Raw genomic sequence first — 19,105 nt, forward strand, 5'->3', positions numbered from 1 at the left:
CTCCGAGTTTATGTTTTATATGAACAAAATATTGATTAGCTATGTTGCTACATTAGCTTGTTTGGTTAGTTTAAACTGGGAGAAATTTTATCTTCCAGTTTTCTGTAGACTTGCTGTGTAATTGTTTCCATCTTCTGGTTTGCCACTGAGTGACGTCTAGCACAGTTGGTTCACGTCATAAAAGTTAGTCGGTTAACGTGTTTTTAGAATAGTTTCATGTCTATTTTCATGCACAAGGCTGCCTTTCTTTGAGCTATTGAAACATGTAATTGTGGAGGGTGAAAAAAAAATCCTCTTCCATGTATGCTTGTAATTCGGGAGCAAGAAATCAGAGCTCTGTCTTTTTGCTTCCTGGTAATTATTTCTGGGTGTGTTGAGCAAGACACTGATGAAGGAAGCTATTTGGTTAGTTACAGGTGCATTATTTTCTCCCTACATAGGAAAACAGAAGCAACCCCCACTCCAAGGTATTTCTTAGTAGGAACAAAAATGTCAACCCTGCTTATGGGAGGGATCCCAGATTTAAAGCACCCTTTGCAGAATAGATTAAGTTGAATCTATTTTTCATTTTATTGTGTTAAGCTGCCTTTTACTGATAAAACAGTAAAAATTAATAAAATCAACAAATGCCAGCAATAAAACATCTAGTCCAGACAATATTATAATCCAGATTGCAGGTAAAAACCTAATACCTGAGCAATAAGGAATGGATAGAGAAATCCTGTTTTTGCTATTGCTAACTCGCAAGCACACAAAGAGTGATTCTACCTGGAACTTCTGCTTTGCTTTAAAGTCTTCATTTCAGAAAGACTGCATGAGAAAACGTCTTGGTGAATTATTCTAAAACAACAACAGCAGCACATATAAAGTTTGGGAAAGAAATTGGCTGTTTTATAGCTGTTATGGTCATTTGTATTTCATGAAAATCCAAACATGACAGCAGTGATGGCAGGGGCTAGAACTTGTATAAGCACAGCACAGATACGTTTTAGTTATATATTTAAAAATAAAACCCTAAACATAAAATTCATATCATACAGCCACAAGACATGTGCACAACAGAAGGTTCCATTATTTTCTCTAACACAGATGTGGACAACCTTTTTGGGTTGGGCAGCTGCATTGGCTTTGGGGGGGCACACAAGTGGGGTTGGTGGGTAGAACTATGATACATACACCTTGCAGACACACATGTACCCATTTTCTCTCTCACCCTCCCTCCCTCCCTCCCTCCCTCCCACTCACACACACACGCGCACACACAGTACTGCGGGGGGGTAACCTCACCCCCCTGCCATGATCAGGGTTGCTGGGGGAGCAGGGGAGAAGAATTTGGTGGTGGGGATGGATAACCTGCGGCTGGCTGCAAGAAAGGCCTTTGAGGGCTGTGTGCAGGCCACAGGTTGCCAACCCCTGCTCTAAAAGGAAGTGTTCCACATACCCCTGGGAATTCCCCGTTACAGGTGTGAGGCATTAACCCTGTTCATTAAAAGGAATAATGCAGTAACTGCACATGAGAGGTGCATGATCACGACCCATAGATTTAATGCGAGGTTGGTAGTGATAACTCTCTTGCCAGGTTAAACAGAGAGCCAAAGCCAAACTTTTCGGTTATCAGTAAGTTTGGTCATTTCTGTAAGAGAATGTCCAACTTCCAATGCAACGGCATTTCAGAGACGTGGAGTGTCTCTGGAGTGTCCACAGTATCGCCTAGTGGAAGTTGATAAAACGCTTCTGAAACTGAGATATTTGATTTTTCTAGATGGAGACCCTCGACAGAAGGGCATTCTTAAAGAATTTAGCTTGTATCGCATTCAAAGTTACACAGGTGTTATCGTGGGGATTTCTTTCAGATTTCAGTATCAGCCCTATGTCAGTCCCCCAGCTTTTCAACATGTCCCCAACTGTCCAGCTAATCCAGAAAGGGGAGATATTAACTCCCCCACCCCTTCTTGTGGCTTCTTTTCAGAGCGTTGCTGCGGTCCCTGACAGTTCTAAAAAAAAAACCCTGAGAAGGCAGCTGTATGTAACAGAGTGAATGGGCCCCAAGGGTGGGCGGGAGTACTGTTTGATGCTGGTGCCCCATTTGCTCCATCCCATTCCGCCACCCTCTGAGGGGTTTTTTTTTTAATCTGTCAGGAATATTTGCGCATACATTTGGACTGAGAAGTAAATAGAAGGGAAATGTATGCAAAACATATGCAAATTTAATGGCTGGGAAGTAAATGGAGGGTAAATTTGCATAAATTTCTTTTTTTTTAAGAACTGTCACTAAAGGCACAATCCTATTCAGATAGGTGACCGCCTCCAAACTTGGAGGCGACCGCCTATCCAATGCAGGGCAGGAGAAGCACGGAGGGGATCGTTCCCTCTGTGCTTCTCCTGCCCTGCATTTTCGGCTAGGCAGCAGATTGCGGCTGTGTAGCCGTGGGAGGGCTGAGCGGGGAGGAGGCTGCTGTACGACACATTGGATATGTCATACAGGCATTTCCACCCTCCACGCCCTGGAATACCCCCTTTTCAGCCACTCTGCACTCTTCTTGTGAGGGGCTGTTCCCTGGCTTTTTTTGTTACTATTTTTCAGTGCCTCAAAAATGCGCAATTGAGGTTGCTCCAGTCTCTACCCCTTTTCATTCCCCGGCCATCTAACAATGACCAATATCTACAGAGACCTTCCTGGCATATGGCGCAGCTGTTACTCTCACTCAAGCAGCTTGTGCAAGAACTATACATAGAAAAGTCAATTTGCATACAGAGAATAGGCTGAACATAAACAGGCAGTTTCACATAGCTGATTGTTCCTGTATGGGCATTATGTTACACTATTGCTTGTACATCCATGCAAACTTACTGTCTCAGACATGTGGCCTTCTGAATTTCAGTCTTCACAATATGTCTGTCTGAATTGTTTCCCATCCTTCCTCAAAGGAGCTCAAAGTAGCAGCAAGCAGCCTCCACCCCCATTTTATTACAACTCTTTGAGATAGGTTAGGCTAAGAGTTGTTGACTGGCCCAAAATCACCCAGGGAGCTTCATGGCTGAATGGAGGATTAAACACAGTTCTCCTCAACCCAAGTCCAATATTCTACACCACACTGCCTCCTAGTATAGCGCTTGTGCAAGTATATCATTATATCATATGCCAATTTGATACAGAGCCAGGTTCAAGGCATTATTATGACATAAAAAGCCCTAAACAACTTAGGACCAGTTTACCTGCAAGATTTTCTCCCCCTATATAGGATTCTGGCTTTTCCAACCATTAACTTGTCTAAATGTTACTGTGCTTTAATAATGGTGTGCTTTAATAATGATATATTGTTCTATAATTTGTTGTAAACTGCTTCAAGATTTTTAAAATGGGGAGTGGTATAAAAATATTCTGAAATAAATAATATATCTTTTATTATTTCAGGAACTTTATTTCAGAAACCTTTCCAAACAGAAAAAAAAGGAAGTAATGGAGAAGAATGGGAACAACCGGAAGCTTCGGGTTTGCGTTGCTACCTGCAACCGGGCTGATTATTCCAAATTGGCTCCAATCATGTTTGGCCTTAAAGCAGAACCGGAGTTCTTTGAGCTGGATGTTGTGGTTCTGGGCTCTCACCTGATTGATGATTATGGGTAAGATGTATAATTGTGTTTCTTCTGTAATTTACTGGAAGAAGTGGGGCATTCTCAAGATCATTCTCTTTATTCCAGATTGATTGATGCAGAATAAATACCGACCTTTAGAGCTGTTTATACAATTGATAGTGCAGATCAGAATTAATGGGTGCAGTCCAAAAAAAGGTTAAATCCCATCAATTTAAATGTGACTTCAGAGTGCAGTTTTATTTCTTTATGTTTTGTTGTTGTTGTTCAGCTGTTAAGTCATGTCTGACTCTTCGTGACCCCATGGACCATAGTACGCCAGGCCTTCCTGTCCTCCGCTCTCTCCCGGAGTGTGCTCAAGTTCATATCCATTGCATCAGTGATGCTATCTAGCCATCTCATCCTCTGCCGTCCCCTTCTCCTTTTGCCTTATTTCTTTATATAGTTGTATTTTATTCTTTCTTAATGATGTGAGGGTGGCTTAGATAGTGCTCTCAGTGGCATCCCATTCATGTATCAAGTCTGCATGGTCAGTTCTACATCTGCTTAGCTTCAAGAACCATATAGTATCAAGTCCTCTCAGACCGTTCACTGAACCATTGTTCACTATTCACCCAATCAGAGGTGTTTAAAGGGTGAGTAATTTTTCTGATTACTTTGGGGATGTATCTTTTGGGGGCTAACTTTAAAACCATACTATAACTTTGAATGATTAAAAATAACTCTTGGATTAGTTACTATAGTGCAGCCTTCCCCAACCTGGTGCCTTCCAGATGTTTTGAACGGCAATTCCTAGCTTTCCTTACCATTGGCTATGCTGGGTGGGGCTGGGGGGGATTGAAGTCCAAAATACCTGGAGGACACCAGGTTGGAGAAGGCTGGTATAGTATGTTCTGATAATCACTAGCATAGATGAGTGAGCACGCTTCTAATAAAATATATTAAGAGTTATCACATCTCTGCTGGCAATAATACCGACAGCGCCTTAGGCCACAATATAAAGACTTTTAAATTATACAGGTGCTAGTCAGTAATTAAGTAATTCAATTTATGGGGCTACATCCAGTGTTATGTGATCAGGCAGCCACACATGCACTGGGACTTCCCCTTCCCTTTTTCCCCTGCTGCAGCCCTCTGCACACACCCCAGATCTGCTCCAGAGGTTCCCAAGGCATGTAGAGTGCTGCAGGAGGTGGCACCAGGGTGTGTGTGTGTGTGTGTGTGCTGGGTCTATTCCATCAGTGAAATATGTTCTGCTGGTAGATGGACACCATTGGATACAACTCACAGTTTTTAGAAGTAGATACATATACCCTACTGCAGGCAGTGCTGGTAAATACCTTGAATTGGTCAGTCTGCATGAACTACATGCGTAACAACCTATTTGATGCTGTTTTTGCAACCAGCCTTCATTTATTTTATTTTAAAACTTTTGCATCCTTCTAGAGCGCTCACCAGTTGTGCTCACACACAAATAAATATCTGGAGGACCACAAGTTGCCCACCCCTTCTTTAGAGGAAACTGCTCTGGACACTTTACTGAAGGGCAGAGGAAGGGGTTCAGTCCCAAGGTCATAGTCCTGAGATTTGGATTACTTTTGATGGTAGTCATCACATAAACATAACAACACAGTCATAGGTGTCATCAAACAATGTTGCAGATATGACCCTTAAAGGATGGCGTTTATTTTGTTTTACAGCAGAGGATGGGGAAATTAACATTTTTGCAGTTAAAAATCATCTTATGACAACTACCAGTATTCCTGGCCCCCATCTTGCACCATTTATTCAGGCAGTATTGTAATTAACATTGACGTGCTAAGTCAGAGTTGCAACTCCATCATTGTTCGATGTCATGTTTTTCATTTAACTTACTAGTTATTACCACAGCAGCTTGATGCTAGCTGTTACAGGAAGCTTTTTTTTGTTTCAGTAGCATATTTTTTTCAATAGAAGGCTAATGCCATTGGGCAACTTGCATTGGCACGGCTGTTGGTCCAGAGGAATATGTAAACTGAGACAATAATATTAACACAGTAGAAATGTGTGAGTGCTGTATAGGAAACCCACCATTATTCAAAGGAATAGTGTGAGGTATTAAGAAATCATAAAGTCAAGGTTTAACATATGAGTCTTTTCTTAGCTGTGATTTTTATTTTGGCAGGATGCCAGTTGCCAAGTAGAAGAAATAGTTTGTCTAAGCATCCAGTACAAATTGATACGTTTACCTTTCCTTTTGGAAAGACAAAAAATAAGAGTGTCTTCTTGGTTTTCCCATCTTTTCAGTTGGAATTACTGAAAGATTTTATCTGTTTTCAAATTTATTTTTATATGCTTCCTGCCTCTTTTTCAAGGCAGGTGGTTGCTATTTTGTGGATAAATGCCTTTTGTATTCAGCATATGACACTCTGTATTGTGTCTGACTATTTAAAGAGCTTTATTTCTGTCTTTAAAAAACAAACAAACCTGGAAGTTTAAGCACATCTTTGTGAAGCAAGCAAGCTTCACAAGCTTGCTTGCTTGCTTTCTTTCTTTCTTTCTTTCTTTCTTTCTTTCTTTCTTTCTTTCCCTTATTATGAAAAAAATGCATATGGAATTGACTTCACTATGTATACAAATATTCCCAAACTACCAATTTTAAGATATACAGATGGGGTGTGTGTGCGCGTGCATATGTGTCCAAGTAGGTGTGTGTGATCCCAAGTTCATGTTAAGTACCTGCAGCCATATTTAGTAATATACAGGATAAATATTGATGATAAATGTTTTGGAAATTACAAATTCAAAACATCTATGCCAGGGTTAGGCAATCTTTTCAGGTTTGTGGGCATATTTTTCATTTTGAAAAAGGGTCCGCGTGCAAAACAAGAAATCACAGCAGCAGCTGGCGGTGGCGGGGAGGAAGGAAATTGAGAGTGGGCACTTCTGGGCACTACATTGCCAGCCCCAGATTTAAGCCATAGGAGAACCTCAACATTTTGATAGGAAAAGAACCTTGGTTTGGGGAAAATTGTTAAAATTTCCTGTTGTTAATCTTATTGTCGGACAAATATATTGGGTTAGTTATGACTAACTTAAGTCCCATTGTGTTCAGTGGGTATGCTCTATGACTAAGTTTGTATCCAACCCATTGATGTGAAGGTATGTGGCATTGTAGCCTAAATACATTTTCCTCTTCCTCTTTCCAGTAACACTTACCGTATGATTGAACAGGATGACTTTGACATCCAAACAAGGTTACACACAATAGTGAGAGGAGAAGATGAGGCAGCCATGGTGGAGTCTGTAGGCCTTGCCTTGGTCAAACTACCAGATGTCCTCAATCGCCTGAAGCCCGACATAATGATAGTCCATGGAGATAGGTTTGATGCTCTAGCAGTAGCTACATCCGCAGCCTTAATGAACATTCGAATTCTTCACATTGAAGGTGGAGAAATCAGTGGGACCATAGATGATTCCATCAGGCATGCCATAACCAAGCTGGCTCATTACCATGTGTGTTGCACAAGAAGTGCAGAGCAGCATTTGATCTCTATGTGCGAAGACCATGACCGCATCCTCCTGGCAGGCTGTCCTTCGTACGATAAGTTGCTGTTGGCCAAAAATAAGGACTACATGAGCATCATCCACATGTGGTTAGGTAGGTATATTGTACATAAATACATATTTAGGCTGAACAATTTGTGACCCACAAAGCCGAATGCAGCCCACCAGCTTTATATGTCAGCCTGCCAAATGCCTGATAACCCTCTTGTTTTTTCAGTCCCAGGCACACATTAAAAGAGATTTACCTAAGCCCTGGTGGGGTTGCTATCATGAGTTAGTGGGCCGTACCTTGGGCAGGCCTGCTTAGATTATATATTAGAAATTGGTGCTGTTCTCTTATGCAGATTAGATTCGTATAGTGTCCTTTTCATGTCTTATAAGTAGAAAGGAAGTGAAAGCTGGATGTATACACTGGGTATTTTAGAACACTGAGGAAAACAGTCATGGAATAAGAGGAGAGGTCCCCTTATGGATCAGTAAGTGGTTAAAGAACAGAAAGCAGAGAGTAGGAATAAATGGTAAATTCTTCCACTGGAGGGATGTATATAGTGGGGTCCCACAAGGATCTGTTTTGGGACCAATGCTTTTCAACTTGTTCATAAATGATCTGTAATTGGGAATGAGCAGTGAAGTGGCCAGGTTTGCTGATGATACCAAATTATTTAGGGTAGTTAAAACAAAAAGGGATTGTGAGGAGCTCCAAAAGGATCTCTCCAGACTGGGAGAATGGGCATCCAAATGGCAAATGTAAGCAAGTGTAAAATGATGCATGTTGGGGCAAAGAATCCTAACTTCAAATGTAACCGGATGGGATGTGAGCCAGCAGTGAATCACCAAGAAAGAGATCTTGGGGTTGTGGTGGGCACCTCAGTGAAAATGTCAGTCCAGTGTGTGGCTTCTGTAAGAAAGGCAAATTCTATGTTAGGCATAATTAGGGAAGGAATTGAGAATAAAACTGCCAATGTCGTACTGCGCTTACACAAATCTATGGTGTGACCACACTTGAAATACTGTGTACAGTTCTGGTCACCACACCTCAAAAAAGATATTGTAGAACTGGAAAAAGTGCAGAAAAGAGCAACTAAAATAAATAATCAAGGGACTGGAGCATCTCCCCTATGAGGAAAGGTTACAACAGTTGGGATTGTTTAGCTTGGAAAAAAGGCGAGTAAAGGGAGACATGATAGGTGTAAAAAATAATGCATGGTGTGGAGAAAGTGGATAGGGAGACATTTTTCCCCCTCTCTCAATACTAGAACCCAAGGTCATCCAGTGAAGCTGATTGGTGGGAGATTCAGGACAGATAAAATGAAATACTTCTTCACACAGTGTATAGTTAAATTATGGAATTCACTTCCACAAGATTTAGTGATGTCCACCAATTTGTATGGCTTTAAGAGGGGGTTAGACGAATTCATGGAGGAGAAGGCTATCAATGGCTACTAGTCTTGATAGTTATATGCTACCTTCAGTATCAGAGGCAGTATGCCCATGTACACCAGTTGCTGGGGAATATCGGTGGGAGGGCGCTGTTGCACTCGTCTCCTGCTTGTGGGTTCCTTGTCGACAGCTTCTTGGCCACTCTGTCAACGGAATGCTGGCCTAGATGGACCCTTGGCCTGATCCAGCATGGCTCTTCTTATGTTCTTAAATTTTGCATTAAGTACAATGAATGTAAAACAGTGCAGTGTTTCCAGTACAATAAAAATGTAGCAGCACATGTTTCTGAGATTTGTAGTTTATGGTAAGCATCCAGATAAACCAATTCATTTATTTGGTATTTAACAAGAGAAGTTCTTAAGAGAGCAATCCTATGGCTCCTAGACAGTGTCTGGAACACCATAGGATGCTGTGGATCTCTTCCTCTGTGCCCATAGTTAGAGCTATGAGCATGAAAGAGGAGAGTCAGTCTTGGATCTTCCCTTCCCCCCTACCGCCCCCAGCCTGGGCATGCTGAGGGGAGGGGAGAAGCCAGGTTGTACAGTATCCTGTGGTCCCTCCAGTCCCCTCCCTGCCCACCAAAAGGTAAGTCAGCTAGATGGGCTCAGAGGTCCATCTAGGTGCTTTTTGTATGGAGGTGAAATTGCTTCTGTCCTCCTCTTGACCTGCCTGGCTCTTGCTGAAAGGGCATAGGTTAGGCAGAGGTATTGGGAGTGCAGCCCATAGGTTTGTGCCCTGTGTTTTAAACCTGCTCTTCGATTTGGAGAGCAAATGGACTAGCACCATGGCCTAGGGACTCATGGCTTACTAGCTTTCTTTTTTTCCCAGGTAAATTAAAACAAGCCCTTTTTTAATCTCTCCCTCTCTCTTGTGCAATATATAGACAGTACATCAAATGTCTGTCTTTAAAAATAAATGAGGACACCGCCTTTCCTTAAGGCCAAAGGTTGTCTGATCAAATAAATGAATGTAATAAAAATAATTAATGGTCCCATTAAACACTCTATTAAATCTTGATCAAATGTTCCTCATGTGCTGATTGATAATGGAGAAAATGGTCCAATGATAACTGACTTTGGAACAAAAACTCTCTTATTTCATAGTGGAATAAATCTTGAGTAATTTCCCTGAATGAAATACTTTTTGACTGGGTTTGAACAATCAGCAGGGGAAACAATGCAGTATGGGTTGTTTCCACTGCTCCCATACATGCCGGTCATGCGACTGGCATTGCCCTAATTACCCGGGCCGTGTCGCAGGTTGCCGTGTTGCCCAAACGTGGCACAACGTGGGTAGCTTCTTACCCACCCTACAAACCATGGCTTGCAGTAGGGTTGCAGGGTGGATGAAAAGCCACCCCCGCCATGCCATGGACCGGGTTCGGATGACACAGCAGCCTGCGACACAGCGTGGGTAATTAGGGAAATGCTGGTCATGCAACCAGCACACACGGGGGTGGGGGAAACAACCCATACTGCTTTATTTCCCCTGCTGATTGTCCAAATGCAGCCTCTGTATAGTTTCTTTTGTTCCTTGTCCAACCCAAAAGTTGATTTGTTTTTTTAAGTTGTACATACTTTTTCTTTGCTTTCACAGGTGAGGATGCAAAACTAAAGGATTATATAGTGGCTTTACAGCACCCAGTGACCACAGACATTAAACATTCCATAAAGATGATTGAATTGACTATAGATGCCCTCATCTCTTTTAACAAGAGGACATTGATTTTATTCCCAAATATTGATGCAGGTGAGTGGGATGAGTTCTTATTCAAGCCATTTAAAACTTAGGATGGCCGCACTGTAGCTCTTATCCTGCCACAGCTTTGTGTCATACAAAATGAATACTTGGAGCTGTATAGCTTACCCAAATAAACAGCCGGTGTTTAAAGTTCTGATTCCCAGTTTCTTCTTTTTTTAAAAAAAGTATCATGATTATCCAAAGTTAAGTGCTTTTAAGTACAGTTTGTTTCAATGGGAGAAGGTTAAATGAGCTTAACCCTCAAATTCAAATCACTGGATATTAAAGGTGCATAAATTTGGCTTGATTTTTGGTTGTGATATTAATATTTCAAACATGATTGCTGTATGACCCAGTAATTGCATTGCAAAGCTTAGCTTTGTGTAATAGATTATTGTGTGTGCTAGATTGTTTTGCTTTAACTGTGGAGATTTTCTGATACAGCATTGTTGACAGCCAGAAATAAAGTCAACTGAATTCAGTGGAGCTTTTTTTCCCTTTCTGATTAGTACCCTTCGGTAGTGAGACAGGATCATCCATGCACAGCTATGGGAGGGCTTTGGAAATAGTAGTTCCTCTGCTTATGTTGTTATGTAATGTTGCTTGTAATAGTAGCTATTTTATGTAGCTATTGTGTACCTACATAGATATGTTCCTAAATTTAAATTACTTACTGTTAAGTTATCTACTGTTACTTTTGCCACAGGGAGCAAAGAGATGGTTCGGGTAATAAGGAAGAAAGGTGTTGAACACCACCCAAATTTCCGAGCAGTAAAGCATGTTCCGTTTGACCAGTTCATTCAATTAGTGGCTCACGCTGGCTGTGTGATTGGGAACAGCAGCTGTGGTGTGCGAGAAGTTGGGGCATTTGGTACTCCTGTCATCAATCTTGGAACACGACAGACAGGGAGAGAAACAGGTATTGTATTATTATTTTTAATGGCATGGCACCATAACGACAAACAATGTCCTTGTGGCATAAGCTCTTATGGGCTATGGCCCAGTTGATCAGGAATGTGAAGCCTATATACCTGTACTGAATATGTGTGTGCTGTGGAGCTGCCTTTCTACCTTTGTTTTCTTAAGTGTGCCAGCTTTGTTAATATTTAGAAAGGATAATTGGCAATTGTGTTTTTGGCTGGGGGCGGTATTTGTTTTTGTTTTTTTATAGAGACGTATCCTTTGCAGTATTTCCATCGATAAGCATGGGGAAAACAATCTTTTCTGCAATCCAAGTATAAGATTACTACAAAGCAGTAGTTATACCTGCAGCCTGTTTAAGTAAAACCACTTGAGTGAGCTACCTGATAAACTGGAAACTGGACAATAATGTTGCTAATGCAGCAAATACTGGTTAGTATTCTCAGGCAGGGCAGAAACTTTGAAACTGGAAGAGTGATTTCTCCTCTTCCCAGAGCAGATCTTGCCTAGCAGAATAAACAGGACTTCCTTGGGGTTCTGGTGTATTCTCCAGGGCTCACCCTGTTCTCAAGTTCTCCGTCCCATAGATCCTTAAGGAGAATGCAGAGATAAGCGGGTATATTCTCTCCCCACCACTGAGTTACTTGCTGATGAACTTGATGGCAGCATGGGAAACTGTACATCACTCAGACGTGTTAGAGTCTACCAACAGAGTATGAATGCAAATTTACTTTGCATTTTGGTTTGTTATTACTTTGTTCCCTTTTCTATGTGTGCGCAAAATTAAAATTTATGTATTAGTTGTTGATTGGTTGTGTTCTTTATTTATTCATTCATTCATTCCATTATATCTTGCCTTTTTTCCTCTTGCAAGGAACCCAAGGTGGCTTACTTGATCCTCCTCCTCCTCTCCATTTTATCCTCACAACAGCCCTGTGAGGTAGGTTAGGCTGAGAGTCAGTGACTGGCCCAAGGCACCCAGTGAGCTTCATAGCTGAGTGGGGACTAGAAACTGGGTCTCCCCTCTCCTAGTCCAAAACTCTAACCATTACAGCACACTGGCTGTCTTTTTGACATCTAGGAAAAATAAACCCACTGTTGTCTAGTTTCTAGTTCCTTTATATGCTGTGTTGTTAGAATAGCCTTTCCCCCCCTTATATCTGCATGAATTAAACCAAGTCCCTCTCTATAATAGTAAAGTGGGTGTGCTCTGTGCAAACTGAGAGGGTGCCCAAAGTGGGCAGGAGAAGTTCCTGCATATCAGGGGAACCATCCAGGCATGTAGGGAAGCCATGTTTAGTGCTTTGTTGTTTAAACTACAACACCCCCACCCTGGTTACTGAGAAGTTCATCCAGGATGGCTTGTGCATGTGTATTTTCTTGGCATCACCCTAGCACTTCTTTAATATGGTTTATTATTCTGGAAAGGCTGCAAGGCCTGTGCAGCCTCCCCCAACCCAGTCCCCCCCAGATGTTTTGAACTACAACTTCCAGCATTCCTGATCATTGGCCATACTGGCTGGGGCTGATGGGAATTGTAGGCCAAAACACCTAGAGGGCCACAAGTTGCTCGCCTTGCCCTAAATAATTATTCTAGCATATCTGTCTACAGTGCAGGTGTAACTTCTCCCAACTCAACTGCAATGTCAGCATTTATAATTATGTGCTGGTGCAGCAATAGGACCTTCCCATACTAAGCATTTATTTGCTAGAAATGCATCGGCAGCATTCAAAAGTAAGTACTTTTCATTTCAAATTCAATTTCATCCTATAATACTGTTTTATGATTTTATTTTTTTTAAGGTGAAAATGTCCTTCATGTTCGTGATGCTGACACCAAGGACAAAATACTGCAAGCTCTGCAACTCCAGTTTGGGAAACAGTATCCTTGGTAAGTATAACCATGCAAGTGACTGTAAGAGATATTTAGGGCGCAATCCTATGCTGATACTTGTAAGCCTCCAAACTTGGAGGCTTATGGGCATCCAGTGCAGAGTGGGGGAATGGTGGAGACGATCTTCACCTCCGCCTTCTTCGCCCTCCTCCCACTCTGCATTTTGGCTAGGTGGACTTTTTTGCCCATCTAGCTGGGATGCGTCAGAGCAGGAGAGAAGGAGGCAGGGGAGGCCTCAGGATACATTGTATCCCGGCTTTCTCTGAGCCCTCCCCGTCCACTGGCACGCCCCCTTTTCCCCCCTCTCTGAGGTCACCAGCATGACCTCAGAGAAGCAGCCAACACAGTTCTTTCTGCACCAGCTGTGAAGGAGAGGAGGTGGCGTGGGAAGCATGGATTGCTGTCTCTGACCTTGGATCCAGGAATCCAAAAGTTCCTGTGGCCCCCCCAGATTCTGTTTAGTGACCATAGGATTGCTCCCTCCGGCACCAGGAAAAATTATTTGATATCTTGCAACCTTTTTTCCCTAGCATCAGACCAATACAGAAGTGCTTTGATCTGTAGCATCAGTAAACAGCTACTGTTGGCTAAACTAGCATAGTGTAGGGACTAAGAGAATGAGGGGAGAACTGGGAATTCTCCAGGTAAAATCTCATCTTGCACACACCACTACAGTCATTCTCACTTTATATTTAAATGCTGCTTTTCCATGTACATTACACTCAAAAAAGCATGACTAAACACAACAACCAAAAGTATAAATATGTCAATGAATCACTTTCTATAATATCTCCATATTAAAAACAATTCAATAAAATAGTTCTGTAATCACAAATATAAATACAATTGCATAAATGTCAAGATAGCAAAACAATGAATTAATAATTCACAACCAAGTGTTAGCAGGAAAAGGGTGAAAGACCCCCATGGCCGAGATAGTAAATGACAGCTAGCAGAGCTCTTTCCTCTGACTGTGGTCTCACTATATCTCATGGCTTCGGCCTCCCAGCCAGGATACAGGGAGAACAACACAAGTCTGCCTTTTCTGGATGATGTAAGGCTTCATGTACGTGAACTGCTTTGAGCACTTTAGAACTTCAGCACTTACAAACACTTGAGTGTTATTATAAACACAATTCAGCTCCATGATGGCAAAATGTGCCCAATTCTGCCAGTGCAAACTCAGCCATTCATTTTTACTTGGTCTAACAGTGGGTTATTACAAGACAGCTGTTTATGTATGCCATAGATCAGGCTGACAATGGGCAAGATTTTGTGAAAAATCATGTGGTCTTCTCCTAAGACTCACTTCACTAGCTGATAGATGTTAGCGCCTAGAAGAGCCTATGTCTGCACCAGCATATACGTAACAAGTACTGATATCACGCTGGCGTTGCACAGCTGTTATATACTGGTATAACTGTGTAGGATCAAGATCTCAGCTACTACTGGCACTGGAGTGTCGGTTTTTGGTGCAGTTGCCCAAAGCTGATTCACCTGTCTTTGCAAGAAGGTCTCAATATGTAAAACAGAAGCCATTTTCTCTGTGTTGATTGATATGATCATCTAATGGCAATATGGTTGGGTTGGATCTGAGCCCTTAGAGTCCCAAAGCAGCTCTGATTCTGAGGAAGAGATACATTCCATGGGAGAGGAACCTGCTCATTTTTCAGAGGTGCAGCTGGAGGGAGAGCACCCCCCTGCTCGCATTCCTGGGAGTGACAGTGACCATGGCATGGAGATGGTGGGACAACTTGAGCTTCTAGACGTGAGGCGCAGGCGCAGAGACAAGAAAGAGGTTGTGGGCACCAAGAGGAGGCGCTCTGCCCGTTTGGCGCAATAACAACAGCTGCGCCCCGAGGCCCCACGGGAAAGGGGGGGACTCTCCCCTCCTACTCCTTAAGTTCAGAGAGTTGCTGCGCTTTTCTCCAAACGTAGACCAACTGACGTCCTAACTCTTAGAATCCCCTAGTAGGCTGCTCCTTTGTAGGGATGTACGAAACTCACTTACCTTTTCGCAGAAACTTTCACGGTGGGGGGGAGACGCTCCGTCCCTCCCCCTGGAATCCTTGACGGGGGGGAGGCGATCCGGTCCTCCCCCCCCGGAATCCTCAACGGCCGGCGGTTCCGGCGGCAGCGGTGGTTCTGGCGGCAGCAGCTGGTCTCCTGGCTGGCCGCGGCCGGGCTGCTGCCGCCGCCATTGCCATCCTGGCTTGCAGCCGTGATAGGCTACGTAAGAATTTACGTAGCCTATCACGGCTGGGTAAAAAAAACAACCTCAGCGTACACAAATGGCGGCCGCTGTAGCCACTGCCATTTGTGTACGTGAGTTTTTTTTTTTTTACCTAACCGTGATAGGCTATGTAAATTCTTACATACCCTATCACGGCTGCAAGCCAGGACGGCAATAGCGGCGGCCGCGACCGACCAATTGACCAGCCGCTGCCGCCGGAGCCGCTGCCGGAGCCGCCGCATCTGCCCCAGGTAAGTACTGTCCGGCCTCACTGGAATCCGTGGCGGAATTCTCTGCCATCCCTACTCCTTTGTATTTCCGCTTAGTATCAGGCAATTCTCTCCCAGCCCCCAGGCACTTCACCTGCAGGAGTGTGTTTTTTCTGCTGCTTCTAGGAGCAGAGAGGCAATGATCACATCACTGGGGACTGGGAGATGTGAAAGCTTCTCCCAATCCCCAGGGATCCCTAGGTCCGAATACGCAGGGAGGGGATGTGGGGATGTGGGTGGGGAGGGGGAAGAGAGAGAGAGAGAGAGAGTGTGTGTGTGTGTGTGTGTGTGTGTGTGTGAATGTGAGTGTGTATGAATGTGTGTGTGTGGCGGGGAGATAACACTGTGTATGTGTGTGTGGTGGGGGGAAGAGTGTGTGTGTATACACTCCTGGGAAGGAGTGTACATGTTTGAGGTGAGTCTATGTGTGTGAGGGGGAAGAGAGTATTTATGTATTTGGACGCTCTGTGCGAATGTGTGTGGGCGTGCACGTGCGCGCACACATGCGTGCAAACACATGGGCATATATGTGGCCCCCAGCCCTGCATCTGACACCAGATACAGCCCTTGAGGCTAAAAGACTGTGCGTCCCTGCCTTAAACCTGGCTTTTTCAGTTGAAATTGGTGGGATTTAAAGTGTTTGAACATGATTGAATTGTACCTAGACGTTCCAAAGTTATGTTTCTTACAGGTGCACAAATTCCTAGTTATCAAGAACATCTAACAAATAAATGACATACTTCCTGTTGCAATAGTGTTTTTGTCTTTTTCCTGCTTGTCATCTAGAATGCATTGTCTTGAATTGTAAGATGTGTTGCTGTGGTGTGTTTTTTTTACATGTTACAATTGCTGCCACCTAATGTTATAGTTCAAAAATATATGGAGATGGGAATGCTGTTCCAAGAATTTTGAAATTCCTTAAGTCTATTGACCTCCAAGAGCCCATTCAGAAGAAATTCCGTTTCCCTTCTGTAAAAGAAAGCATCTCCCAAGATATTGACCATATCCTAGAGACCCAAAGCGCACTGGCAGTGGATCTGGGTGGAACAAACCTCCGGATAGCAATTGTCACCATGAAGGTAAATACTAACTGTAACACAGCAGGTGGGAATCTCTTTGCTGGACCGGGAGGTGGGGTGTTCACATTGCCAATTTTAAACAGATTACCAAGCCACATTATTCTTTAAAAAATCTGCACAGCATGCATGTAGACTGATTCACTCAAACACATGGGAGATCTTCCAGGAGGCTGGCGTGTTGGCAATAAATTGGAGGTTCAAAAACAAAACCTCTGGAACTAAAAGGCATGCTGTGGAGTAGATTTCCTATGAAGACAAAAAAGAGAGCACAACTTGAATGTATTACGCCATCCACTCCAATAAATATCTGTTGATCTACAATCACAAGTTCTCCATAAAAGAACACATACAAATATAACAATACATGAATGTACCAATAATCCAGAAATATACATGTATTCAACCAATCTACATAATAATGATTTTAAAAATCCCTGATGAACAAGTTCTGGATGGTGCTGAAACACTAATACAAAAGAGAATGAAGGCCTGTGAAATTGGATGTGTGTAAGCACATCCTGTTTCAGAAGACATGATGAGGGCTGTATAAAAGAGCACACATCTCTAATTGTAGTAGTAACAATGAAATAAACCATGAGGATTCTGTAGCAGAATATAAACTTCTCTGTCTTGGAATGGTAGGCATTACGTGTTTTGGTCTCCAGTGCCAGCCAGCACTGCTCTAGGACTGCAACTATTCATCACTCTAAAAAAAAAAATCATAATTTTTAAAAAATGTTAATTATTTTGAATATAAGTAATTTTTTTTTAAAAAAACACTAGGTGACAAACACAATCTTAGAAGAGGCATTCCCCCCACCCATCACTCTCACAGAGAAGGGATGCTCTTCCAAGATGGCACCTGTTGCAACATACGTGTGTACCATCTAAAAACAGAGCAAGCATGCTTTTTTCTTAAACTATAGTCATATTAATCCATTACATTTAAATCAATTACAGCTCATTTAAAGAACTCTTAAAGCATCAGTCAGGTGACACCCCCCCCACACACACACACATACGTTGCTCATTTCCTGTTGTGGAGTGTATTGACACCCATCCAACCCCATTTTCCTCCCATCTGAAGTGTAAACAAGTGGCAAGTAAGTGTGGACTGAGCTTGGGAATATGGCTTCATAGTAGGTGAGAAGAGCACATCCGATCCCAGGGACGTGGCACACACATGCGCGCACACTAGGGATGTACGAAAGTCACTTACCTTTCATGGATTATGTTGATGGTGGGGGGGGAGGCGTTCCGTCCCTCCCCCTGGAATCCTCACCGGGGGGAGAGATGATCCATTCCTCCTCCGCGGCCGGCTGTGCTCCACGGCAGCTCCGCGGAGCAGCCGGCCAGGCCCAGCCAGGCCAGAGCCGTCCGCAGCCGGATTTCTGGCCACAGGGGGCTCTGGGGGGGGGGAACTGTGTACGCAAATGGCGGCGGCTACGGAAGCCGCCATTTGCATACGCCCTTTTTTTTTTTTTATCCAGACGTTTTAGGCTACGTAAAAACTTAAGTAGCCTATCACGTCTCTGTAAAAGAAAAAACTGTAAATGGCGGCGGCGGCAGCCGGTCGGAGGACCAGCCGCCGGAGCCGCCGCCGCCGCTTGGAAGATCCGCCCCAGGTAAGTCTCATCCCGGGGAGGATACGCAGGGGGGCAGGCCGTTCCACCACAGATTTCGGGGGGCCGAATGCACTGGCATTCGGCCTCACCGTGATCCGTGGCGGAATTCGCTGCCATCCCTACACAACACAGCACTTGCATACCATACATAATCATGTATATTTTCTTAGTCTTTGACTCTATCACATACTTGACAGCCTGTGGAGAAGCCACTCTTAATATAGGGGAGGGTGACCAGAAGGAAGCTTGATGTGTTTTTCCTCTTGCGTAGGGTGAAATACTTAAGAAATATACTCAGCTCAACCCCAAAACCTATGATGATAGAATAGAACTGATCCTTAAGATGTGTGTAGAGGCTGCCTCAGAAGCAGTAGATCTGAATTGCAGAATTCTGGGTGTGGGTAAGTTTAACAAGCGTTACATATTTATTTACCTAAGTGGGAGCATTTAATATTATTGTGCCCTTTTTAATACTATACATTTTAGGTTTAATATTATGCCTGAACAACTTTTGAATTGGCTGTATATAAGAAATGGCTAAAGGCAGACACGTTTATGGTAATAAGCAGCAAACTGTATTATTATGCTATATTCATATGAATGTATAATTCTTTAATTCCATGCCTTATCTTTTTCATAAGAAATTATACTTCTGCAAAATTAATTTGGATTTGCACACCTAGCTTTTTTCTGCAGACTAAAAAGTAAAAAGGGCACTGATTGCAGTACCATTTGAAATGGGAGACACGGCCCTCATCAGCCTC

The 19,105-nt window shown here is 43.1% G+C and overlaps 1 protein-coding gene across 11 annotated transcripts in view; it reads left to right on the top strand.

Moving 5' to 3' along the window:
- GNE (glucosamine (UDP-N-acetyl)-2-epimerase/N-acetylmannosamine kinase) overlaps positions 1-19,105 on the top strand; it is a 48,925-nt gene that overhangs the window by 18,903 nt on the left and 10,917 nt on the right. For 10 of the 11 annotated variants that reach the window (XR_014787853.1, XM_084834869.1, XM_084834877.1 and 7 more), the window contains 7 exons: positions 3,416-3,624; positions 6,783-7,234; positions 10,177-10,329; positions 11,027-11,239; positions 13,045-13,132; positions 16,506-16,716; positions 18,613-18,742. Coding sequence is in view for 10 of the 11 variants with exons in the window: in XM_084834869.1 (XP_084690995.1) it covers positions 3,416-3,624; positions 6,783-7,234; positions 10,177-10,329; positions 11,027-11,239; positions 13,045-13,132; positions 16,506-16,716; positions 18,613-18,742 (1,456 nt within the window). In the remaining variant the exon portion in view is untranslated. Of the gene's footprint in view, positions 1-3,415; positions 3,625-6,782; positions 7,235-10,176; positions 10,330-11,026; positions 11,240-13,044; positions 13,133-16,505; positions 16,717-18,612; positions 18,743-19,105 lie in introns of those variants that run through there. The other variant, XM_084834878.1, reaches the window with a different exon arrangement.

The sequence above is a fragment of the Heloderma suspectum genome, chromosome 2 (genome assembly GCF_057233095.1).
Source record: "Heloderma suspectum isolate Gila_16-S chromosome 2, 16-S_ref, whole genome shotgun sequence".
Taxonomy (NCBI): domain Eukaryota; kingdom Metazoa; phylum Chordata; class Lepidosauria; order Squamata; family Helodermatidae; genus Heloderma; species Heloderma suspectum.